Below are 26252 nucleotides of genomic sequence, written 5' to 3'. Positions count from 1 at the left end.
ATTCATTCATTCATTCATTCATTCATTCATTCATTCATTCATTCATTCATTCATTCATTCATTCATTCATTCATTCATTCATTCATTCATTCATTCATTCATTCATTCATTCATTCATTATCCATACCACTTATACTGCTATACATGGAGCCGGCGGTAAGAACTCCTCAGAATGCCACAATAACTTTATTTTTTCTTTTCAGAAGATAAATAATACATTTTTGTTTGTATTGTAATATTAGCTGTCTATAGGTGTTGCTTCGCCATTTGTGATCAAACATCAGTTGCTTAAAGATTTAATACACCGCGACACAGATCGTTTTTGTTAACTAGCCGACTGTGTTTTGCTTTGTAATTGTTATCAAGACAAACGGCCTTACGCTAAGCAAAACATTGTGGTTGTTTTCAGTACAAATGTTATTGTTTTTGTTTTGTGTTTAGTTTGACAGTAAACTTCAACTGGGAGGCAAAAAAAGCTTGAAGCCACTTTTGTGAAGAATTGTTCATTATCTGCCAAACCCCTGCTTGTTGTGAAGTTGAGTTGACTCCTCCCCACACAGCATTCGTATCTATATTTTTTTGCTGGCTAGTCAAAGCAAAATATCGGCCAAACAACACTGCTAAAAACTTGGGGTTGCTGGTATTTCAAGGCACCAGTGTATTAGAAACCATCCATCTGTTCTCATTGTACTGTGCTGTCGTCATTTCAGGGCATAATACTACCACAGATGTACACGGCCGCCTTGGCGAATGTGGCAAACTTGCTGACGAATTACATCTTCATTAGCGTGCTCGATCTTGGAGTTTAGTAAGTCCAACGCACGCACGAACACACACACACACACACACACACACACACACACACACACACGTATAAATTGTATGTGTTGTGGTAGGAGATATTTCTGACATTTTCTTTCAGTGGCTCTGCAGCAGCTTGCACCCTGTCAGAAATATACGTCTGTTCCTTCCTGTTTGCTTACATCTGGTGGAAGAAGCTGCATAAAACGACATGGGGAGGTGACGTAATCCTCTATATACACAAGTCAAGAAATCTTCATTTACAATTATAATGCCAATTTAAATCTTACTTCAGAGAACACATGCGATTGCCATAGACAACGCTGTACAAAACGTGGCAGTATATGATGGCAATCTCCAGATGTTTCGGCACCGTACCTAAGGTTGTGTCTGGCATTTGGCTCGAGAAGTGCGTGTCTCGCTCCCCCTGCAGGCTTTTCTCTGGAGTCGCTGCAGGAATGGGGCTCCTTCATGGAACTGGCTATCCCCAGCACACTCATGACGTGTTTTGAATGGTGGATTTATGAATTTGGGGGCTTTTTTGCAGGTACAAATGTCATACAGCATTTAGATTAATTTTTATATTATATTTTGAAATGTATTCTATGCTTTTCCCTGTTTTTTTTCATTGTACAATATGCTGTCCAATTAATTTTATTTTATGCTCTCCAATTAATTTTGTGACGGGTGTCCATTTGATTGGTATGTAATGCTCCACCATTCATTTTAAAACGTCCAATTTTTATTTTAAATATTGCTGTTTTTGTTGTATCGTGCGTGGCAGGGATGCTGGGTAATGTTGAGCTCGCCGTCCAACATGCCTTGATATCAGTGGCAAACTTAAACTACATGGTAAAGTGAGGAGATGTCACGCAGGTTTTGTCTTAACATACAGTCGAGGCCACTGAGTATACATTTCATCCAAAATGGCAGGTGACGCTTGGCATCCAGGCTGCGACCTGCGCTCGAGTAGGCAATGCGCTCGGCTGCGGGGACACGGCAGGAGCGATCCTCACCTGCAAGGTGGCGCTGTTTCTTTCAGGTCAGGCTGTTTGTTGCGGTTGCTGTACGCAGTTCGGCGTCACGCGACGTGATCCTTGTTTGTTTGCAGTCACATTTGGCATTGCTCAAGCCATCTTGCTGGGAGCGACTAAATCTGTTGTGGGCCTCCTCTTCACCTCCGATCCGTGAGTATCTTGACTATAATGTTACGCCTTGCCTAATTTTAAAAGGCGGCACTACCCCCTGAACTGGTCGCCAGTCTGTCGCATGGCAATTATAGAGACAGACATCCATTCACACCCACGATCACACCGTCAATGAGCGAGAACCCGCACACAAATCAGGCGAGTGTACCACTTCAACAACAGCGACTATTTTAACGTAGGTTGATTTATGTTCCTTTTGTGTGTGGATTGTGCTAACTCTCTAGAGCAGTGGTTCTTAACCTTTTCAGAGTTACCGAACCCAACCAGTTCATATGCATATTCACCGAACCCTTCATGAGTGAAAAATAAATATATCTTTTTTTAAGTATATAAAAAAACGCATTTATTAAAAACAGAAAAAAAGTAAATGAAATTTCAAGAGATAAGTGTACTTTTTTTTTTTAATTGTACGACGTACTATCACGATAGTCAAACGTTGATACGAAGCGAACTTCCCACAGCACTGATTGGACAAGCAATGTCATGTGATCATCTACAGCCAGTGATGGCCGAGCGGGCGTGTCATGACTAATTAACATGTTGAGTCGCGCGTGTCTTACGCCCCATGGCTGAGTCTCCGTCGAACCCCTGGGGTTCGATCGAACCCAGGTTAAGAACTACTGCTCTAGAGTAATCAAAAATGTATTGAAATAAAATTTGCCCTGTGTGACCACCTTTCAGGAACATCATCAATCTTCTATCTCACTTGATGAGCATTTACTGCTTCCAACAGTTATTTGATGGCATCGTGGTGGGTAACAAAAACTTCAATTCACCCAGAAAAAAACTGCACCATAGATCTAAAGGGTTTTCTGCTTGCCTTGCTTCAAGGGCGTATCCGCAGGCATCTTTATGGGAACCGGTAAGCAAAAGATAGGCGCGGTGGCTAACTTCATCGGCCACTACTGCATCGGACTCTCCGTCGGCATTGTGCTGATGTTTGTCTACAAACTCAACATTTTAGGTGTTTACCCGATAACCTGCTTGAACACAAACAACATGGGGGTCATTATCTTTGAGTATTTTGGTTGTTTTTATTCCGCAGGTTTCTGGGTGGGGCTCCTCATTTCTGTGGTTCTTCAATCCGCCTTCTACATCGTGGTCATATTCAAACTCAACTGGAAGAGCATCACAGACGAGGTGCAAGTGCGGGCCGTCGATGAGTTTTGAAAAATCAAGTCTTTCAAATAAGTATCCGTTGTGTGGTTGTTGGTTTGCAGGCGCTGAAACGAGCCCAGGTGAAGACAAAAGTGCCGCTACTGAACACAAGTGCTGCAGCTAATCTCCAAAGCGGAGAGCAGACACAATTGCAGCACAATGTAAGTGAAACGCCTTTTTTTTTCTTCTCAAATACAACACTTGCAAATTTCCCCAGTGTGTTACAAATAAAGGTTATCTTACTTTCTGACTGACAAGCAGTGTTGGGAATAATCATATTTAAATATGGTCCAAGGGGCAATAAACCTTCAGTAAATGACAGTGTTCGAAATAGTGGTCTGAACTGACTGACCGATTTAGCGAATGAGGAACTGAATAAGTAACTGAATGACGAGCGAGTTAACAAACTAATGAACTTAGCAACTGACCAACTAAGAGATAAGAGACTGAGGATGTTTACCTAATCAAGTACGTTGTGCCTGTCTTCTGATAAAAATAATCAAGTCAATAGAGGGCTTCATGCACGGGAGCAGCCAATGTCCCAACGTTGGCTCGGAGAGTCTGCCCGATGACAAGGAGGAAGCCGGGCATCTCTCTGTTTCCCAGCTGATTCTCCGCCGAGGCATCACCATGGTTACGGCACTGGGCCTCCTGGCAGTGGGCACCTGTGTGCACATCCTGGTTCCGCCACCCGAGGGCACGCCGCTGCTCCACGCCAACCTCACGAGCATCAATGCCACTCACAGTCCCCTGCAAACGGTTTCCACGTTGGACTGGTGAAGACGAGACGAAATTTCAGCGAGCCACAACCCTTCTTGTCAAGACTCTGAATATTCATCACTTTTAGTCTCAGCGCAGCGTTTTGTGTAGTTACAAGGTCACATTAAGTGCAATTTTGCTTGTTTGATTTTTGTTTCATTCCTTTTTTTGTTAAGTATGCTTGTATTAAGCAAAAAGAAGGAATGATACTGAATCTATTTTCTCCTTTATGAAAGAAACTATTTAAAAAAATAAGCTTTGTTTTTTGTTTTTTTTTTCAATTGTGAAAAAAAATATGTGTGCCTAACAGCGACGATATCTCCCACCACTTTGTGTCAGTGCTGCGAGCCTCACCCTCCATAAACAAGGAAATTAAATACAGGGAAAAAAAGTGTGGGGGGGAAAAAAATATGATATACAGCCAAACAAGCCAAAAGTTGAAAAAAATCACAGGAATTACTCGTGAGGATCAAGCGGTTCGGAAGATGAATGAATGAATGTATACACTATTGCTGATGAAACAATGAAAATTACCCTATTGTGGGGCTAATAAAAGTTATTTCATCAAATGGCATAGTTGAAGCTCGTGCAGTGAGAATTAGTCGAAATAAAATTTAGGATCGAGCCTTGGGGTGCGCGTAAAAAGCTAATCATCGGATTCATAGAAGAATAAATGCAAGAAGACTGCTCACCCTAAATCACTACCATATAAAATACACTGTATTCTAAATATTGATTTTTTTTTTAAATGAATAGCTTCATCACTGAACAGAGTTTTAGCAAATATAATAAATGTGAAAGAAGACTCATACAAAGAACACACACACACACACACACACACACACACACACACACACACACACGTATAAATTGTATGTGTTGTGGTAGGAGATATTTCTGACATTTTCTTTCAGTGGCTCTGCAGCAGCTTGCACCCTGTCAGAAATATACGTCTGTTCCTTCCTGTTTGCTTACATCTGGTGGAAGAAGCTGCATAAAACGACATGGGGAGGTGACGTAATCCTCTATATACACAAGTCAAGAAATCTTCATTTACAATTATAATGCCAATTTAAATCTTACTTCAGAGAACACATGCGATTGCCATAGACAACGCTGTACAAAACGTGGCAGTATATGATGGCAATCTCCAGATGTTTCGGCACCGTACCTAAGGTTGTGTCTGGCATTTGGCTCGAGAAGTGCGTGTCTCGCTCCCCCTGCAGGCTTTTCTCTGGAGTCGCTGCAGGAATGGGGCTCCTTCATGGAACTGGCTATCCCCAGCACACTCATGACGTGTTTTGAATGGTGGATTTATGAATTTGGGGGCTTTTTTGCAGGTACAAATGTCATACAGCATTTAGATTAATTTTTATATTATATTTTGAAATGTATTCTATGCTTTTCCCTGTTTTTTTTCATTGTACAATATGCTGTCCAATTAATTTTATTTTATGCTCTCCAATTAATTTTGTGACGGGTGTCCATTTGATTGGTATGTAATGCTCCACCATTCATTTTAAAACGTCCAATTTTTATTTTAAATATTGCTGTTTTTGTTGTATCGTGCGTGGCAGGGATGCTGGGTAATGTTGAGCTCGCCGTCCAACATGCCTTGATATCAGTGGCAAACTTAAACTACATGGTAAAGTGAGGAGATGTCACGCAGGTTTTGTCTTAACATACAGTCGAGGCCACTGAGTATACATTTCATCCAAAATGGCAGGTGACGCTTGGCATCCAGGCTGCGACCTGCGCTCGAGTAGGCAATGCGCTCGGCTGCGGGGACACGGCAGGAGCGATCCTCACCTGCAAGGTGGCGCTGTTTCTTTCAGGTCAGGCTGTTTGTTGCGGTTGCTGTACGCAGTTCGGCGTCACGCGACGTGATCCTTGTTTGTTTGCAGTCACATTTGGCATTGCTCAAGCCATCTTGCTGGGAGCGACTAAATCTGTTGTGGGCCTCCTCTTCACCTCCGATCCGTGAGTATCTTGACTATAATGTTACGCCTTGCCTAATTTTAAAAGGCGGCACTACCCCCTGAACTGGTCGCCAGTCTGTCGCATGGCAATTATAGAGACAGACATCCATTCACACCCACGATCACACCGTCAATGAGCGAGAACCCGCACACAAATCAGGCGAGTGTACCACTTCAACAACAGCGACTATTTTAACGTAGGTTGATTTATGTTCCTTTTGTGTGTGGATTGTGCTAACTCTCTAGAGCAGTGGTTCTTAACCTTTTCAGAGTTACCGAACCCAACCAGTTCATATGCATATTCACCGAACCCTTCATGAGTGAAAAATAAATATATCTTTTTTTAAGTATATAAAAAAACGCATTTATTAAAAACAGAAAAAAAGTAAATGAAATTTCAAGAGATAAGTGTACTTTTTTTTTTTAATTGTACGACGTACTATCACGATAGTCAAACGTTGATACGAAGCGAACTTCCCACAGCACTGATTGGACAAGCAATGTCATGTGATCATCTACAGCCAGTGATGGCCGAGCGGGCGTGTCATGACTAATTAACATGTTGAGTCGCGCGTGTCTTACGCCCCATGGCTGAGTCTCCGTCGAACCCCTGGGGTTCGATCGAACCCAGGTTAAGAACTACTGCTCTAGAGTAATCAAAAATGTATTGAAATAAAATTTGCCCTGTGTGACCACCTTTCAGGAACATCATCAATCTTCTATCTCACTTGATGAGCATTTACTGCTTCCAACAGTTATTTGATGGCATCGTGGTGGGTAACAAAAACTTCAATTCACCCAGAAAAAAACTGCACCATAGATCTAAAGGGTTTTCTGCTTGCCTTGCTTCAAGGGCGTATCCGCAGGCATCTTTATGGGAACCGGTAAGCAAAAGATAGGCGCGGTGGCTAACTTCATCGGCCACTACTGCATCGGACTCTCCGTCGGCATTGTGCTGATGTTTGTCTACAAACTCAACATTTTAGGTGTTTACCCGATAACCTGCTTGAACACAAACAACATGGGGGTCATTATCTTTGAGTATTTTGGTTGTTTTTATTCCGCAGGTTTCTGGGTGGGGCTCCTCATTTCTGTGGTTCTTCAATCCGCCTTCTACATCGTGGTCATATTCAAACTCAACTGGAAGAGCATCACAGACGAGGTGCAAGTGCGGGCCGTCGATGAGTTTTGAAAAATCAAGTCTTTCAAATAAGTATCCGTTGTGTGGTTGTTGGTTTGCAGGCGCTGAAACGAGCCCAGGTGAAGACAAAAGTGCCGCTACTGAACACAAGTGCTGCAGCTAATCTCCAAAGCGGAGAGCAGACACAATTGCAGCACAATGTAAGTGAAACGCCTTTTTTTTTCTTCTCAAATACAACACTTGCAAATTTCCCCAGTGTGTTACAAATAAAGGTTATCTTACTTTCTGACTGACAAGCAGTGTTGGGAATAATCATATTTAAATATGGTCCAAGGGGCAATAAACCTTCAGTAAATGACAGTGTTCGAAATAGTGGTCTGAACTGACTGACCGATTTAGCGAATGAGGAACTGAATAAGTAACTGAATGACGAGCGAGTTAACACCGAACCCTTCATGAGTGAAAAATAAATATATCTTTTTTTAAGTATATAAAAAAACGCATTTATTAAAAACAGAAAAAAAGTAAATGAAATTTCAAGAGATAAGTGTACTTTTTTTTTTTAATTGTACGACGTACTATCACGATAGTCAAACGTTGATACGAAGCGCCCGATGACAAGGAGGAAGCCGGGCATCTCTCTGTTTCCCAGCTGATTCTCCGCCGAGGCATCACCATGGTTACGGCACTGGGCCTCCTGGCAGTGGGCACCTGTGTGCACATCCTGGTTCCGCCACCCGAGGGCACGCCGCTGCTCCACGCCAACCTCACGAGCATCAATGCCACTCACAGTCCCCTGCAAACGGTTTCCACGTTGGACTGGTGAAGACGAGACGAAATTTCAGCGAGCCACAACCCTTCTTGTCAAGACTCTGAATATTCATCACTTTTAGTCTCAGCGCAGCGTTTTGTGTAGTTACAAGGTCACATTAAGTGCAATTTTGCTTGTTTGATTTTTGTTTCATTCCTTTTTTTGTTAAGTATGCTTGTATTAAGCAAAAAGAAGGAATGATACTGAATCTATTTTCTCCTTTATGAAAGAAACTATTTAAAAAAATAAGCTTTGTTTTTTGTTTTTTTTTTCAATTGTGAAAAAAAATATGTGTGCCTAACAGCGACGATATCTCCCACCACTTTGTGTCAGTGCTGCGAGCCTCACCCTCTTTTTTTTCAATTGTGAAATACAGGGAAAAAAAGTGTGGGGGGGAAAAAAATATGATATACAGCCAAACAAGCCAAAAGTTGAAAAAAATCACAGGAATTACTCGTGAGGATCAAGCGGTTCGGAAGATGAATGAATGAATGTATACACTATTGCTGATGAAACAATGAAAATTACCCTATTGTGGGGCTAATAAAAGTTATTTCATCAAATGGCATAGTTGAAGCTCGTGCAGTGAGAATTAGTCGAAATAAAATTTAGGATCGAGCCTTGGGGTGCGCGTAAAAAGCTAATCATCGGATTCATAGAAGAATAAATGCAAGAAGACTGCTCACCCTAAATCACTACCATATAAAATACACTGCATTCTAAATATTGATTTTTTTTTTAAATGAATAGCTTCCTCACTGAACAGAGTTTTAGCAAATATAATAAATGTGAAAGAAGACTCATACAAAGAGTGCTTCAGATGAACTCTTGTGAGCTATTGTTTTGATTGCAGCGTGCACCCTTTTTTTTTTCAACAATCTCAGTTGTTTCAGCTGCACTTGGCTGGGCTCCAAAGGAAGCCAGCAAGCGCTCCATCCTCTCCGACGTCCTGGAAGTAGCTTTTGAAGTGACAACAAGAGACGGGAGAAGTATAAAGAGAAGTGTACCTGCGCTGGAGTGTGTAGTGTGGTGTAGTAGAAGACATGGCGGCGGGATCGAGCGTCAAGAGGTTCTTCTGCTGGTGGAGCTGTCTCAAGATGCCCCTGAGCCATAGAGAAGAAGTGTCCCACATCTTGAGGATGGCTGGGCCTCTGGTAAGGTGGCACCTTTGTTTTTTGCATTGCGTTGATAAGAGTTTTTTTCTAGGATAACAATTGTTATTGCGCTTGAAGTTTGCAATGTATTATTTCTTATCTATTCGGCACGATGCTATGTCCACATTTCGGCGGGGCCCATAACACCAGAGAAAACCAAGGTCCAAAAAAACATTGTGAGAATCCAAACCTTGAATCATGAAAAAGCTTTGGAAAAATTGTCAACATTTAATCTTACATTTTAAGGGTTAAAAATATGATACATAATATAATAGAATATTAATATAATACATTTATAAACAAAGCACAAACACAATTGATATATTGAATAAATCATGACACGAACAAAGCAAGAAAACGATTTAGGTTAAAAAAAAAGACACATTTAAATAATGAAATAAAATAATGAATAATGATGCAAAAAACACATTTAAATTGTGTTAACGGAGAATAATTTTATGTATATTACACACACAGTACAGTATTTGAATAATATAATGCACATTAAATGTAATAAAAATACAAAGCAAACAGTGGACACAAATTTATACCCAATTAAATACACACGTCAACAAAATGCTTCAATTCTGTCCAAATGTAACAATTGTAAAGCTATTTATCTAAAAATAACACCTGAGGCTTTTAGAGTAGAAATAAAATGTGAACTGGGATAGAGCCTTGAGGTGCACCTAAAATTTTAAATAAACTTTTTAATAAAATAAAAATTTTAAAGCACATGTAGGGTACTGTCAACCAATGCTGCATAATTTCTTATACAACACAGTATCTTAGTTGGAGACATGAGGCCATGATCTTTTTGGACTGTGCCTAACGTTTTGGCTCTGCTCCCATTGATTGTCTTTAGTTGCTGTCTCGGGTGCTCAATTATCTGCTTCCCTTCGTGGTCACCATGTTCTGCGGACGTTTGGGCAACGAGGTGATGGCTGGATATGGATTAGCGTCTGCTGTAAGTGCTTGTCTCTTCATTGTCAGATCGAATTTGTTGGCACTCCCCTCGGGAATGCTCTTTGTAATTTGTCGAGTAATTACACTGAAACACTCTATAAATGTGCAAGTATTATACCAAACCACTCGTACAGTTTTAATCTCACGCACCCCCTCGAGGGCACTTTTACAATTCTTTAACTTATATTATTTTCTCTTCCTCAAACTTTTTTCAGCAACGCACCACCTTTAAAACCCCTTCATGCTGCGGCAAAAATAACTTAAATGTTGATGTTGTACCATTCTGTGATTACACTTCTCATCTTGCTCATCCCTCTGGAGGACTCTTGCGCACCTTGGGGTATTTAGCATTCACTCGGACATGTTTGCATTTCATTTCAGACCATCAACATCACCACAGCGGCAACGGGGTACGGTCTTGCTCTCGCTTGCGATACGCTGGTCTCTCAGGTTTGAAAAGCCCTCATTCGTTATCATATCCTGAAATACTGTACAGTTATCTAGAATATTTTTCATATAATCCAAATATACACAAAACGGTGTCCATGGCAGACTTTTGGTGGTAAGAATCTGCTCCGCGTAGGCGTGATCTTGCAGAGAGGCATCCTCATCCTACTGTTGTTCTGTCTGCCCTGTTGGGCTTTGCTCCTCAACGCCCAGAGTCTCCTACTACTCGTGGGCCAAGGCCCTGAGGTCACCCGGTAACAAACCAACAGAATAACAAGCCACCCACCATACACCCGCTACAGTAATTCAATGTATTGTATGTCTTTTTATTCTAAGGTGTCAACCATCATTTTCATTTCAGAATAGCGAATCTGTACATCATAGCCTACTTGCCGGCCGTGCCAGTAAGTTGCACATTAACTGTGCAAAATGAGCATGTTGTCATTATGATGGTGACATGTTGTACTGTGGTCTTCTAGGCAATGTTTCTACACAATCTTCAAGCATCTTACTTGCAGAACCAGGTGAGCTTAACGGGCGATACCTGTACCTTTATTGAGGGCTTTACCATGCCCTGGAATGGATTCATTCTTGAGACTCTGCTTTTTGCAAATAGATTTTTTTTTAACTAGGAGGCCAATCACCTGCCCAGGGTATGAAGTCACATAAAAAAAAAAAGAGAACATGGTTAGATTCTTCGGATGGAAAAAGTCAAATATTTTCAAGAACAAAAGTAGAATTATTCAAAAATACATTTATATGTTTATGAGTTGCACATTTTTAAGAGAATTAACTATTTTCTCATTAAAATAATTTTCATGAATTTTTTTAGCATCCAAAAGAATAACATTTTTTCTAAGGGGGGGGCTCAAATCTTGTTCGAGTGTTAGTCTTTAAAAATAAGTGCCGTGTGTGTGTGTGTGTGTGTGTGTGTGTGTGTGTGTGTTTTAGGGTATAATACTTCCACAGATGTACACTGCAGCCATGGCAAATGTTGCCAACCTGATGATGAACTATGTGTTCTTACACTGGCTCGATCTAGGAGTGACGTGAGTCCATCTTAGTTGAAGTCAAGCCATGATATCGCACACACTATACTAGTGGTTCTTAACCTGGGTTCGGTGAATCGGTCTCAGGGCTTTGACGGAGCCTCTGCAATGGAGGTTAAGACACACCCGACTAAATATGTCAATTAGTTATGACACACCCGCTTGGCCATCGCTGGCTGCTGATGATCACATTCCAATCAGTGCTGTGGGAAATTTACTTCATTTAGGGCACAATTAAAACGTTTTTTACTTTTTTCTGTTTTTAATAAATGTGTTTTTTGTGTCTTGAATTTGTAAAAAAATCATATCTTTATTTTTCACGAATGAAGGGTTCGGTGAATGTGCATTTTGAACTGGTTGGGTTCGGTACCTCCAACAAGGTTAAGAACCACTGCACTATAGTGTACGTGTGTGCGTGTCTTGTTTGTCTGTCTGGGTGCGTACGCCCCCTAGTGGATCCGCAGCTGCCAACACACTCTCTCAACTGAGCATCTGCGCTCTGTTGTTTGTTTACATTCGCTGGAAGAAGCTGCACGTCTCAACATGGGGAGGTGAGTCTTTGATGACCCGGTGAGCCCGCCTACACGCGTTGATTTGTTTGCTTGCCCCCATTTGCTGGATGTCGACTTCAGTAAGCCTGAAACTTCTCCTCCAGGTTGGTCAATGGAATCCCTGCAGGAGTGGGGCTCCTACATGAGGCTGGCCGTTCCAAGCATGCTCATGAAATGTTTCGAGTGGTGGCTCTTTGAGTTGGGGGGATTCTTTGCGGGTAATTACGTACTTACCTGAATTAGCAATTTACCTACATACTGTAGCTAGCTAGCGATATAGCTATTTTTGGGAGCTACATATCTATCTTTGCTACCTACATACCTAACGTACCTACTTTTAAGTAGCTACTAGTCAAATGAACAACCTGCTTACCTACAGTACCTGTGTGATGGTGCAGTTTTATCATAATAATGTCATTTTACCATTCAGGGATGTTGGGTGAAGATGAGCTGGCCACCCAGCATGCAGTGATGATGGTTTCTGCACTCGCCTACATGGTAATGTAGTACATTGTTTTGTGGTAAACCAACACATTTGTTTTAGCTACTTAAGGTCATAACTACTTTGTCTTTTTTTTTTTTTTTTTTTTTTTAAGTTGCCTTTTGGGATACAGGCAGCGGCCTGCGCTCGAGTGGGTAATGCCCTCGGTGCCGGAGACACGGGCAGGGCCATCCTCACCTGCAAGGTGGCCCTGAGCCTCGCCGGTAATTTTGAGCTTTCATATTTCTACAAATTGACTTCGAAAAAATAGCCATATATTTTCCTCTTAAGAGAAACAATGTTGTAAGCGGCTGACTTTATCTCAAGAGCAATGTAGCTGTAGACTTTAATTTAAGCTTGAGAGTTTTTCCTAAAAAAAAAGTAAGCTTGGTACTTTGTTTCTGGAACCCCCAAGCCCTCATTTTTTTTGCCTATTAAATATTATAAAAAATATATTGGTTGTCCTTTTTGTTCTCATGAGGTTACAAGTTTTTCCATCATAAAATTAATTCATTTTTGTAAGGCAGACTTTTTTTTCTTGAAAATACTATCATGCGTAAGGTTTTTCCTTGAAAAAAATACATTCATAAAAAAATCCAACTTTCTCAAGAAAGGACAATTGCACTCTGAAAAGAATGCTGCTTTTTTGTCACAATGTATACAGTGTTTTTGTTTCTACCAATACTCTTTCGTAGATCAGAGTGCGTGTTTGTGTTGTCTTCAGGTGCATTTACAGTTGTTGAAGGTACCGTGCTTGGCTTGACTAAATCAGTGATTGGCTTCATCTTCACCTCCGATCAGTGAGTGGACACTACTGCGTACATTGGGCAACATCCAATATTGAAAACAAAACCTTGCAGGGCTCCTGGGCACTTATGATATGTTGAATTGGAAAACTCAACATGCATCACCCAAGCAAAGACACAACACCTGCAAGCATTTACAAACGCAACAGTTAATCACGTTCAGAAACAAATCAGAACAAAAAAAAAAAAACAATATCTTACAAGAATTACCATAATGTTCATTAACATCATTTATATATATGAACAGAAAACTTTAATATTATTTCAACATTTACAAGAAATAAAAGTAGGTTTCTAAAATAACTGAAAGAAAAAAAGATTTTAAATTGTTTAATGGACCTTAATCAAAGGTAGAGGAAAAACCTGGACTTCACTTCTGTTGGCGCCTTATTAAATAATTTTTTTTAAAAAACTGAATTTGAATACCGACAATCTACAATTTAATTGAGTAAAATGACAACCTTTGTCTCAAAACATGACTGACATTGCAAAATTCTGACTGTTTTTCTCGAAATAAATATGTCATTGTCTTCTACGTTGTCTTGAGATTGCGACTTTTTTTTTCTACAAAACCTCACTTTTTTCCTGAATTTAATTTGATTTACTGTCATTTACACTGATGTCTTGTACAGTCATCAGTTGGGGTCAGGAGCAGTCACTCTTCAGAATGAGATAAAAGGCAACGAAAACATGGCGATCCAAGAGTTTTGTCGATGAATCTTTGTGTACGGTTTTACAAAAAAAAAATCTGTATATATCATTCCAGGAAGATCGTCAATCTGGTGTCGGTTGTGATGAACGCTTACGTCTTCGTTCAGTTCTTTGATGGCCTCGTGGTGAGTCTTGCATGCATGCGTTCATTTATCATTTATCTGATCCATAAAAATATGTAAATGACTGTTTTATTTTTTTCCATTCCGCTAGTGTGTGTGCACGGGCATCTTTCTGGGGACAGGAAAGCAGAAGATTCCGGCAGCGGCTAACTTCATCGGCTACTACGGGGTCGGACTAACGCTCAGTGTGACGCTCATGTTTGTGGTCAAGCTCAGGATTTTAGGTGGGTAACATTCTGACATGTCTTCTTCTTGTAGTTGCTTCTTGCTCTTTTTTATCTTACGGATTCCCAACCAGGTATGAACAATTGTTTTGTTGCTCTACCCTGACTGATCTCCAGGTTCCTCAAGCAGGTGCCAGGAGGCGTTTCTGTTTCTTTTTATTTGCAATATTGTTGCTTCCTTGTGCTTTCTTATTTGTCCCTGAGGCATCATCGAACTTGTCGCTCAGCTTTCACAATACACCTACAGTAAACTCCCTCCATCGCGCGTTCCAGGTTTGCAGTCCCACTATTTCACAGATTTTTTTTTTTGGGTTTTTTTTTTTTGGTCCAGTTAACTTTATTTTGGTCAAACTCTTATTTATATTGAGTGTAATTCCAATTTCTACCACTAGATTGAGGCAAAAAGAAGTATTTAAACACAGCCTACTTTTGGTTGGAAATATTTGAATGTCGTCCTCTTTAATCTTGCTTTTTACATGTACAGAAAGCGTATTAGGTTAGCTGTATAATGTACATTTTTTTTAGCATGATTATTGATAGTGGGTGGCACGGCGGTCGACTGGTTAGCATGTCGGCCTCACAGTGTAGAGGTGCAGGGTGCGATTCCAGCTCTGGCCTTCCTGTGTGGAGTTTACATGTTTTCCCCGTGCCTACGTGGGTTTTTTCCGGGTACTTCGGTTTCCTCCCACGTTCCAAAAACATGCATGGCAGGCTAATGGAACGCTCTTTAAATTGTCCAGAGGTGTGATGGTGAGTTTGAATGGTTGTTCGTCTGTGTGTCCTGCAATTGGTTGGCAACCAGTCCAGGGTGTCCCCCACCTACTGCCCGAAGACAGCTTGGATGGATTCAAAAAATTGTTTGTTTGCTATAAACACCAAGAGGCAGTGGTACACTCTCTCTCTCTCTCTTATATATATATATATATATATATATATACTGTATTGCGGGGGTATTTTAAAAATGTAATTATGATTGGATATTTTTGTGTCTCAATATATTTCAGGTGTTTAAATGTATTATTTTAAAAGTTCGTTCAAATACTTTTTAAAATAAAAATTAAGTGCCTTACGTCCTATAAAAACATGCCTAAGGAGTATTTAAGGAGCATAAGGAGAAAACAACAAAGCGTATGAGGGAAAAGTGGTTAGGATTGCACGACTGTCCGTGTTTTATGTTAGTATTGTGTTTATTATTTTACTTTGTTAACTGTTTTGTTAAGCGCTTTGTTACAGCTGCAGCTGTTGTGAAAGCGCTATATAAATCAGGATGGGGGTGTTATGTAGATAGATAGAAGGGAAATTACTATACATACAGATTAACTAAGAGACTGACTAAAATACTGACTGATGTATTATTTTGTATTTTTTGTTCAAAGGTTTCTGGCTGGGGATTATGATTTGCCTAATCTTGCAGTCCATCATTTACATTATTGTCATCTTCAAACTGGATTGGAAGACAATGACAGAGGAGGTGAATGCAAAACTAAATGACTCCCTCACTTCATCATGAGACATCAACCCACGCCTAATTGTGAATGTTGCCCCTTACTGTCGTACATTTTCAATGTCAGCTCTCCAGGATTCAAACGCAATTCCTTCAGCAATTACATTCTCTAGTTTACGTTATTGTCGTTTTGATTTTTGCCTTTGTTTTTCCAGGCTATGAAGCGCGGCCAGAAGAGCACCCACTTGGCCTTAATGAGCCCAGCTGTGCAGGAAGAGTACCGGGCTGACATAAGCGAGGGCAACACTGCCACACAGCAACAGGCGAACGCTGACCGGCTCTCTCTGGGCCAGCTGCTGCTGAGGCGAGGCCTCGCTCTGTTGGCCGCCCTCTCCATTCTGGTGACAGGCACCTGCGTGTACTTCCTTGTACCCTTGCCGGTGTCCCCGTTTCCCAAAAGTAATCTGACTAAAACGGACTCGGGAAATAGCACGTGCTGTTGATCACATGGTCATGTGATTCAAAGTTTACATTAACTGCTGCCAGTGCCCCACCAGATCCTCAACATGGCATGGTAGTTAAAAATGGCTTCACTTCTTTTTTTTTTTTTTTTTAGGGCAGTACAAATCAAGACTAGGGGCCTCTGCGAATTCTCGTTTGTGCCTTTTCTTTTATTATTCAGGTCAGATGACCCGGAAGTACTCGGAGGACAGGATTGTTCAAATTCTACAAATGCTGAGGAAAAGTGTAAGCTTTAAGCCACCTTTATCAAAGGTTACTCCTTGGGGCCTCTGAGGAAAGTCAAATCTCCATTTTTTTTTTTTAATTTATTTTTTTTTGTTGCCACAATTCGTCGTTTTTTGGGGAAAAAACTATACATGGTCATTTTTTGGTTAAAAATGCCTTAGTATACATGGTCGTTGTTTTCGGCTCAACGCCTTACTATCCATGGTCATTTTTTTCGGCTAAAAACGCCTGACTATACATGGTTGTTTTTTTTCGGCTAAAAACACCTTACTATCTATACATGGTCGTTTTTTTTCGGCTAAAAACGCCTTCCTATACAAGGTCGTTTTTTTCGGCTAAAAACGCCTTACTATACATGGTCGGGTTTTTTTTCGGCTAAAAACGCACATGGTCGTTATTTTCGGCAAAAAACGCCTTACTATACATGGTCGTTTTTTTCGGTTAAAAATGCATGACTATACATGGTCGTTTTTTTCGGAAAAAAAACCTCACTATACATGGTCGTTTTTTTTCTGCTAAAAACGCCTTACTATACATGGTCGTTTTTTTCGGCTAAAAACGCTTTACGATACATGGTTGTTGTTTTCGGCTCAACGCCTTACTATCCATGGTCGTTTTTTTTTGGCTAAAAATGCCTGATTATACATGGTCGTTTTTTCAGTTAAAAACGCCTTACTATACATCAGTGTTTTTCAACCCCTGTGCCGCGGCACACCAGTGTGCCGCAAGACATTCCCGCGGCACACCACCGCAAGACATTGTCAGGTGTGCCACGGGTAAATATCCAATTTGTTTGCCTGTGTGCCTATCGCCCAGAAAGTAATCGTGTAGTACCCTCCCATACCGCTAGGGAGCAGCAACAGCTAGCCAATTGCCTTGTGTTAAGACGAGAGACAAGCGAATTTGTGACGCATGAATGCAGGACGAAGGTGAAACAATAAATGTGAAAGATGAGAAAATACTTTTTTCTTTGTGTTCATTTTATTCCAATTCAAGCTGTTATAACGTCATTCTTCAATGTTAAAAACGGTTATAGTAACAATATAACACGTTCATTATTCAAGTAAGCGTGTTTTTGTTTTTTTTTCCACATTTTTAGCTAGTGGTGGGCCGCGAGATTTTAACAATGAAAGAAGTGTGCCTTGGCTCAAAAAAGTTTGAAAAACACTGCTATACATGGTCGTTTTTTCGGTTAAAACGCCCGACTATACATGGTCGTTTTTTTAGTAAAAAACGCCTTACTATACATGGTCGTTTTTTTCGGCTCAAAACGCCTTACTATACCTGGTCGTTTTTTTCGGCGAAAAACGCCTTACGATACATGGTCGTTTTTTTCAGCTAAAAACGCCTTCCTATACAAGGTCGTTTTTTTCGGCTCAAAACGCCTTACTATACCTGGTCGTTTTTTTCGGCGAAAAACGCCTTACGATACATGGTCGTTTTTTTCAGCTAAAAACGCCTTCCTATACAAGGTCGTTTTTTTCGGCTCAAAACGCCTTACTATACCTGGTCGTTTTTTTCGGCGAAAAACGCCTTACGATACATGGTCGTTTTTTTCAGCTAAAAACGCCTTCCTATACAAGGTCGTTTTTTTCGGCTCAAAACGCCTTACTATACCTGGTCGTTTTTTTCGGCGAAAAACGCCTTACGATACATGGTCGTTTTTTTCAGCTAAAAACGCCTTCCTATACAAGGTCGTTTTTTTCGGCTCAAAACGCCTTACTATACCTGGTCGTTTTTTTCGGCGAAAAACGCCTTACGATACATGGTCGTTTTTTTCAGCTAAAAACGCCTTCCTATACAAGGTCGTTTTTTTCGGCTCAAAACGCCTTACTATACATGGTCGTTTTTTCGGTTAAAAACGCATGACTATACATAGTCGTTTTTTCTGGTTAAAACGCCTTACTACACATGGTCGTTTTTTTCAGCTAAAAACGCCTCACTATACATGGTCAATTTTTTGGGCAAAAAACGCCATACTATTCATGGTCGTTTTTTTTGGTTAAAAACGCATTACTACAAATGGTTGTTTTTTGGGGAAAAAAAAACCCTTATCATACATGGTCGCTTTTCGGCTAAAAACGCCTGACTATACATGGTCGTTTTTTCAGTTAAAAACATTGGTCATTTTTTCGGCAAAAAACGCCTTACTATACATGGTCATTTTTTTCGGCTAAAAACGCCTTACTACACATGGTCGTTTTTTTCGGCTAAAAATGCCTTACTATACATGGTCGTTTTTTTCGGGTTTAAAACGCCTTACTATACATTGTCGTTTCTTTCGTCACAAAACGTCTTACTATTCATGGTCATTTTTTTCATCTAAAAACGCCTTCCTATACATGGTCGTTTTTTTCAGCTAAAAATGCCTTACTATTATTCATGATCTTTTTTTTTTTTTTTGCTAAAAACGCTTTACTATACATGGTCGGTTTTTGGGGGGTTAAAACGCCTTACTATATACATGGTCGTTTTTTTTTCGGCTAAAAATGCCTTACTATTCATGGTCATTTTTTAGGCTAAAAACGCCTTCCTGTACATGGTCGTTTTTTTTCGACTAAAAACGCCTTACTTTTCATCAGGGGTGTGTAACATACGGCCGGAACCGGCCCACAAGGAGGTTTGATCAGGCCCTCAGGATAATTTAAAAGTGAAAAAAAATGCACAAAAGACACGGAATGAATAGTTTTAATAAGGTGCAATTCGTGGAATATCCGCTATGGGGAGACACTGTTTTTATCAGAGGAAAAAACAACATTGTTTTGATCAGAGAAGACAACAAGCCTCAGTCTGTCAATGAGACAGACCCAACACAGCAGACGCCATCAACAACATGTGAATACTTTCTTCTTTACACATATTATAGCACTCTCCTTAGTTTGTAAGATGTAGGCAGGGATTCCATTTAGATTTTATATGCTCGTGTAAATGGTTTAAAAATTCCTTTCTTCATAAATCTCGGTTAATCTTCAAAGTGCGTTCCTATATTTTTCAAGACCAATTACTTGTTAAGGTTTTGTGCCTTTGTACAGTCAGTGGGATCAGTTGCATATAAGTGAATGATAAATGTAAATTGCACATTTGTCTAAGGAAATCTTAGGTGCTTCATGAAATGTTTTGCAAAAGATATGTTCATTAAATTTCAACATTTTCCAAGTGTTCTTGTGCATCTTTAGACCAAAACAAAGGAAAGACATTTTATTTTGGTTATTTGTAGCAGAGTATGGTATAATTTTTAATGGTCCGGCCCACTTGACATCTACCGAGGCCGTATGTGGTCCACAATGTGAAATGAGTTTAACACCCCTGGCCAAGAAAGCAAAATGACAAAACGACACGATCTCTTTGTGCAACTCGTCTTCAATCGAAAACGAAGTTGGCTTTGCAAACTATCTCTTGATCCCAGGATGGCATTCTGAAGGCAGGCAGTCGGAAACACTGGCGTGGTCGATGGGTTATGGGTGAGGTTGGAGTGACCTGCTCACCGCCACAGCACAGACCTGCAGGCAACACTTTTTGCTCTTCTTCCTGTTATTCGCAAGGTGCTGAAGTCAAACTTTGGGCCAGCCTGAAAAGTAGGAGACATTTACACTCGTTCAATTCACCATCATGACTACTTTTTTTACTTTTTTTTTTCTCCCCCAGGCAGCAGTAAATATGATCGGCTTCCTTCTCTCGAAAGACCCAACACAGAGTTTGTTGACTGCAAATTTAAAATAAAGCAAGGCGTAGCTTATGTTTGTTAAAATAAAGCAAGGAGTAGCTTATGTTTGTTTTGTTCACTACTGCTGTTGCAGTTAATACTCTCTATTTTTGTTATGATGCAGCATGTTTGATTGTTGTTGGTTGAAGTTTAATTTTGTTGCTTGTTTATTGTTTGGAGCCTTTTTAATGTTCAATAAAATTAGTAAAAAAAACATTTCTTTGCTTGATAATTGTTGCTATTTGCAGTCAGTAGAGTGCAATATTTAATTCACCAAGTCATTGATCAAAATGTATGCTAAATTTGTCATAAATATTTAAAAGAAAAGCTAAAGTTAAAAGAGCCGTTTGAGAGCCATATAGAGCCGTCTCTTTTCACTGAGCCGATCCAAATGAACCGGATCACCGAAAAGAGCCGAAAATCCCATCACTATTTATATGACTTTTAATAACAACGTGGCAGAGTCGTCAAACATGAGATGTGCTCACTCGCAGTTACTTCCTGGAACGCCCCCTTATAGGCGGGACCTCTCAATGAACTGGAGTATGACGTACATTACAAACTTTCATAAAGCACTTCTCATATAATAATAGCCTATTATATGACAGCCGACACGACGCTCGGAGTCAGACGGACACGTTTTTCTAATAATCTGTGTGTTTTCCTTTTTGCCCAAATATATATTTTTATTCGAGCGAGGGTGAGGTGTGGCTTGTTTCGGCAGCCGGCATCTTGTCGCCAGACGCACTTCCTTATAAACACAGTGTGGCGGGCTTTTGCTGCGTCGACGCCCACTGGACTGAGTCGACGCCCCCTGGACTGAGTCGACGCCGGCTGGACTGTGTGTCGCCGCCTGGATTGTGTCGGAGCAGGCTGTGCCGACGCAGTTCACGTGTTGATCACCTGATCTCATGAAACAGCACACTCACCGACACGTGGATTTCTCTATGAGCCCGACGCATGCGTCGACGCATCGGTGTCGCTGGACCCATCACGACTAGCGACTAATGAAATCCATTCTACTCTTGTCTTTATGGTAAAGACGTGCGAGTGTTCTGACACAAATTCAAACACATCTCAGAATTAATACAATTCATCTTGCTGTCTGCAATTGTATCAACACCAAAATTCCTGTCTCTAAACTATCATTTTAAAACCATATTCGTGTCCCACAGAACAATGTTTCGACACTTCTGTGTTTATAGCACGGACATTTTCTTACAGACGGACTCAAGTCACTCAATGGAGACTTTCTTTCTCAGAGAAGTTAATTACAATTAAGAGAATCTCTTAATTGTAATTTTGCTAGTTTGTCGTGCCTCCAAACAGTGAACGTTACCTAGAAGCTGTTTCAAAGTCATGCCGAAGAACATAAAATAATAAGAATACATTTAATTAATATTTTTAAAAGGTTTAGTAGCGATGCAATAATTTAAAAAATAATCATCAACCAAATAAGATGGGGCATATTGAATTAACAATCATCAAAATGTGAAAATTTTTACAGCCATTAAATAATAAAAAGATCAATGATTAAATTATAACTTTAAAAGATTTAATAGTGAAACAATAATCATCAATCAAATGAGATGTAACATATTGAGTTCATAATCCATCAAAATATGAAAATTATCACAGGAATTAAATAAAAAGATCAAATGATTAAGTTATCATTCTGGAAGATTTGAAAGAAGAAAGAAAGAAAATGAATAAAGAGTAATCCATAAAAAGAAACCACCAAAAAATAAAACAAAAATGATTTGGGATAATAATCCTATTTTAAGTGAAATCAAGAGTGATCAGTTCTTCAATTACACAACGCCTAATAATCGACAAGATAAATTTGGAGTACGAAGAAACTGGACACACAACAGGCTCTCTCTCTAATGCGAATAATGATGCGTTTTCTTAGATTATCTTATCGTCGCGAGAATTTGGTCAAACCCAAATTAAGTCGAATTAATCCTTTCAAATTTGCCCTTGCGCAGAATCAGAACGGGAAGGATTCCTCATGTTGAGTCTTCATCATATCGCATTTTTCGGAGCAGAAGCTGCATAGAGAAAGCACTGAGCCAACAGGCAGCTGCATTTTTATAGCCTCTGGTTTTCTGGAAAATTCCAGTGATGTAATGTCGCTTGTTTAAATCTGTTCCATTATTTGTACCTTCAAGCTTCCATTATAACCCTTATTTACCTTAACCTCAGCTTCTCACATGTAACGACAGGCCCACCACGTACAATCTTAACATGTCATATTCGTGAGAATAACACGAACATGGGCATAAAACACATCAAATAATGTATTTGGAGCAGTTGCTGTGAAAATATGTAAAGCATTTATAGTAAAGCATCACTTACATTAATCAAGCCATCATAATGCATTGTCAAGCGTCATGTGAATATGGTTGCAATCCATATTAGAAGACTGATATCACTTTTGTATCATTCATAGCGTAACAAATCATCATATGCCTTTGTGGCATATTAATCTATATCATATGCATTGAAATTGTGTGGACTGTGGCCAAACTTTAAATTGGGTTTGGGGCGGTTCTCGTGTTCGAATTTGAAAATAACAATTTAAATCGTTTCCAAATTCAAAATTACCTATTCCTGGGCGTTCACCTCATCTGACCTGGCACTCCTGTTGCATCATTTATACATCTTTTATTATCCACACCTCACTCATGGGCCCTTAGTCCTTGTCACAACCCGACAGACTTCATTGGAGCCCCGTGGACTGACAAATGGATCATGTGAGCAGGTGGTTGGTCAACAGCTGGTTGACAACAATCCCCACAGCCAGAATAAAGATCATGAGAGATACAAGAAGGCCTCGACGCAGGATTAAGTTCCTTTGGCCTGCAGCGTTCATCACCTCTGCCACCTCCTCCTCCTCTTCTTTATCCTCGGGGGCCAACAGCTCGAGCGCTTCGCTTTGATGCTGTGGGTCTACTGTCGGGGAGGAGCAATAACTAAGTCAAAGACGATATCTGTTGTGGTTGCTTTACTTCTGTTGTCTGTAATCCATCCACACATCCATCCATCCATTTTCAACACTGCGTATCCTCTCCAGGCTCGCAGAGCGGTGCTGCAGCCTATCCCAGCTGATGTCAGGCAGAGGGCGGACTGTACCCCGAACTGGTCGCCAGTCAGTCACAGGGCACATACAGAGATGAGCAACCATTCACACTCACATTCACACCATCACTGAATGGGAAGCAATCGTATGCTACCCGCAGGCGAGTGTACAACTACACACATTCATCCCTAAACTTTTAATACATGTTTGTGTTTCTTTTGGGGATGCTTTTCTTTTCTTTGTATTTGACCTGCTTAATGTTTTATTGATAGATATCAAAAGCTGTTTTTTTCATCTTACCTGAACTCCTGCTAACACCAGCTCTCATCTGAGCCTGGGAAACAAAAAATAAATTAATTAATAATTATTATAACAACAATAATTATAATAGAACAAAGAAGAAGATGACTGGCGGTGCCTTGAGATGCAATCTCCACCTTATTCCCCAAGGGCTCTCATGGAGTAACAATTATGTGCGTGACTTCCTGTAACCGGAGAAGATTCGCCGGTGCCAAGTGTCAAAAGAACATCAGGTATGTTTTTTATGTGTGTGGGAGATGTGGGACTTTACTATTGTTCAAACACTGAAATTATTGCAAGGATCGCAGCAATATTTTGTATTTTAAGCACGGTAACCGTTTTTGTCAGTAGGTGCCTGCGGAGAGGAAGACGTTACGCTAATAAAATTCTAAATATTGGGGCCGATCTGCCTAATATTTGCACTGGGTGAAGTTGACATAAGTAGATAGGTTCACATAATCTTTGTCAATTGATCGCAGGTTTTATGACATCGAGCGACTTGAAGCTCATTTACATTAACCCATTTAATCCCAAATTTTTCCCAGACATTTAAAAGTCAAAATCAGGTGTCATTGGTAGCCCTTTTAAGTAATCAGTAATAACAAAATTTAGAGCCCTGTAAATTAAATCATTGTTGTCCTTCACAAACGTGACCGGTGGGATTAAACGGGTTAAGCGTTCCGGTCATGTGGTTACCATGCAGTGGGAAATAGTAGGTTTGGCTGAGTCATGTGCTTTAAGGTAAATAAAACTGGGTCCCAACCTCTTTAATTGAAACCTAACCAATTTTCATACTGTGATGGAACTGACACGCCTCGGAGATTTTCATATTTATCATTGCCTCAAGTCTGAAACAACAGAGTTCAGAAAGTAGCTTTGTAGCTCGCCTTTTTATTTTTGTGTCGTCCTCCTATCCCGCTACATGAGTAAGAAGCGGGATTTAAATGTTTTCTCCCCTCAGCTGTAACAACTGGCATTGTCACATTGTTTGGTCTGTAGCTGTGATAGAAATTGGACTCGCGCAAACAGTTACCATGTGTCATGGATCTGTTTGTGACCAACAGGTGTCACTGTAGGGCTCTTCCTGCAGCTGCACACCTGTTGGTCATTGTGTCATTTAGTAGGTTTTCTATTCGAAGGACTCCTTGCCCAAACACTCAGTGTCGGTCATTGTTTGTGTCAGTGTTTGTGCTTTACTGCCATGGATTTTTGTTAGTATTGCTTTCACCTTGTTTTTACGTCAGCCATGGGTTTTTGTTTATTACTTTGGGTTGTATTTATTTTCAGGTCTTTGTTGTCGATTTAGTTTTCTCAATGTTTTGTTAATATATTCTGTCAAGTTCACCCTGCTCCTCCCTCCTGCCTGCTTTTTGGGTTCCTCCACCACAACGTTCATGACACCGTGTAAACAAAACGCTGGTTTCGGTTCATACCTGAACTTGCTCACATAATTCATGCAAAGGCTCATGGAGAATAAGAATAAGGTAAATAAAAGCTGTCATTCAGCCATGTGAACAATTCTTTAAACAAGAGGCCTCAAGCTATTTATTGCCTCTCACCTCGTGGAATTAAAACAACAGCTTCGCATTGCTAAAGTTAGTTTAGTTTTATGCTAACAAACAGTGCAAAACGATAAGGAACGAGCTAACGAATAGCATTAGTGTCTCGGTGTTATAACGCATTAAAAACATATTTGAACACAATTTGTAGACAGACAATATGATAATACTCACAGGTAAATGACCTAAAAAAAGAAATTTTTACAGCAACTCACTTCGTCAGTCTCTACGTCTGTATTATATGGCCGCTGAGGCATATACACTGGAGGGAACAGCTGTTTATATTCTACTGATGTTATTACTGTAAGTTTTTATAAGGCAGTGTTTGAGTGCTACTTTTCTCATGATAAAAAGCCCTCCTTTTTTTTGTAGGAGTCTGGTATCTCAAAGCATCGCTGTGCATAAAATCAGCATACAATTGAAGCAATACCTCAAGTGTAACTTGCTCCCAGTTTATCCTTGCCAAGTAGACAACCAGGATGCAGTTCTGCAGAAACATACAGGAACAGAAACCTGTCCACAGACCTGCAAACAACGAGTTACCAAAGACAGTGAAGATTGTCAAAATAGTCTAACACGTCAAAAGGACGTACCCTTGATTCCTAATTTGGCTGAAAACATCAGTGGCACTCCGACAGGTAGACACACCCCATAATAACCTAGAATGGTGCAGAGGGCTCCGACTTTCTGCTTCCCCATGCCTCTGATAATCCCTCCTCCGGCCACCTGTAAAAACACACTCAACAGTGTTGCTGTGTCATGATGTAACAATTATGTACATTAAACAGACCTACTGCAATCGAATCCATCAGCATGAACGGAACGCAGAGCGTCATAACCTCAGCAACCTTGAGCTGTATTTGTCTGTCAGAAACACAAGGACATTTGCAGCAAGACATGCAGAATATTTATGACGTTAGAAATAAAGATGATGACAATGACTGATACTCTACACCAGGGGTGGCCAACCAGTCAGAGACTAAGAGCCAATTTTTTACTGTGTTACTGCAAAGAGCCACACACACACACACACACACACACACACACAG

General features: G+C 40.2%; 3 protein-coding genes across 9 annotated transcripts in view; 2 read left to right on the top strand and 1 right to left on the bottom strand.

Moving 5' to 3' along the window:
- LOC109529417 (multidrug and toxin extrusion protein 1-like) overlaps positions 1-16435 on the top strand; it is a 29989-nt gene extending 13554 nt beyond the window's left edge. Inside the window, exons 1-16 of one of the 3 annotated variants that reach the window (XM_019892810.1) lie at positions 8650-9011; positions 9877-9978; positions 10359-10427; positions 10530-10678; positions 10786-10828; positions 10904-10948; positions 11376-11473; positions 11927-12024; positions 12129-12242; positions 12455-12522; positions 12621-12729; positions 13230-13305; positions 14078-14147; positions 14236-14368; positions 15745-15839; positions 16028-16435. In XM_019892810.1, the coding sequence (XP_019748369.1) occupies positions 8901-9011; positions 9877-9978; positions 10359-10427; positions 10530-10678; positions 10786-10828; positions 10904-10948; positions 11376-11473; positions 11927-12024; positions 12129-12242; positions 12455-12522; positions 12621-12729; positions 13230-13305; positions 14078-14147; positions 14236-14368; positions 15745-15839; positions 16028-16315 (1668 nt within the window). In that variant the 5' untranslated portion in view covers positions 8650-8900 and the 3' untranslated portion in view covers positions 16316-16435. Of the gene's footprint in view, positions 1-8649; positions 9012-9876; positions 9979-10358; positions 10428-10529; positions 10679-10785; positions 10829-10903; positions 10949-11375; positions 11474-11926; positions 12025-12128; positions 12243-12454; positions 12523-12620; positions 12730-13229; positions 13306-14077; positions 14148-14235; positions 14369-15744; positions 15840-16027 lie in introns of those variants that run through there. The other 2 variants (XM_019892811.1, XM_019892814.1) reach the window with 2 other exon arrangements.
- LOC109529418 (multidrug and toxin extrusion protein 1-like) lies at positions 686-8096 on the top strand. Its single transcript, XM_019892815.1, has 12 exons — positions 686-808; positions 923-1020; positions 1235-1348; positions 1586-1653; positions 1735-1843; positions 1913-1988; positions 2691-2760; positions 2841-2973; positions 3055-3149; positions 3230-3328; positions 3672-3743; positions 7669-8096. Exons 1-12 carry the CDS (start codon positions 729-731, stop codon positions 7870-7872), a joined length of 1218 nt encoding a protein of 405 aa, XP_019748374.1. The 5' UTR covers positions 686-728; the 3' UTR covers positions 7873-8096.
- Positions 16436-22596: 6161 nt separating the features above from the next.
- slc47a3 (solute carrier family 47 member 3) overlaps positions 22597-26252 on the bottom strand; it is a 9529-nt gene continuing 5873 nt past the window's right edge. Inside the window, exons 13-18 of one of the 5 annotated variants that reach the window (XM_019892824.1) lie at positions 25998-26067; positions 25797-25929; positions 25634-25728; positions 23645-23678; positions 23018-23217; positions 22597-22958 (exon numbers count right to left, since the gene is read on the bottom strand). In XM_019892824.1, the coding sequence (XP_019748383.1) occupies positions 22944-22958; positions 23018-23217; positions 23645-23678; positions 25634-25728; positions 25797-25929; positions 25998-26067 (547 nt within the window). In that variant the 3' untranslated portion in view covers positions 22597-22943. Of the gene's footprint in view, positions 22959-23017; positions 23218-23644; positions 23679-25633; positions 25729-25796; positions 25930-25997; positions 26068-26252 lie in introns of those variants that run through there. The other 4 variants (XR_002170837.1, XM_019892825.1, XR_002170838.1 and 1 more) reach the window with 4 other exon arrangements.

This window comes from Hippocampus comes, unplaced genomic scaffold, assembly GCF_001891065.2.
Source record: "Hippocampus comes isolate QL1 unplaced genomic scaffold, H_comes_QL1_v1.1 scaffold72, whole genome shotgun sequence".
Classification (NCBI taxonomy): domain Eukaryota; kingdom Metazoa; phylum Chordata; class Actinopteri; order Syngnathiformes; family Syngnathidae; genus Hippocampus; species Hippocampus comes.
The sequence above is the reverse complement of the archived record's forward strand: the minus strand, read 5'-3'. Positions and strand labels throughout refer to the sequence as shown.

What these genes read in the sequence shown, in the direction of transcription:
- LOC109529418 (XM_019892815.1), top strand. Translation starts at nt 729, where the DNA reads ATGTACACGGCCGCCTTGGCGAATGTGGCAAACTTGCTGACGAATTAC. An exon ending in GTGCTCGATCTTGGAGTTTA is followed by an intron (nt 809 to 922) that starts GTAAGTCCAACG and finishes ATTTTCTTTCAG; the next exon opens with TGGCTCTGCAGCAGCTTGCA. An exon ending in AGAGTCTGCCCGATGACAAG is followed by an intron (nt 3,744 to 7,668) that starts GAGGAAGCCGGG and finishes CCCGATGACAAG; the next exon opens with GAGGAAGCCGGGCATCTCTC.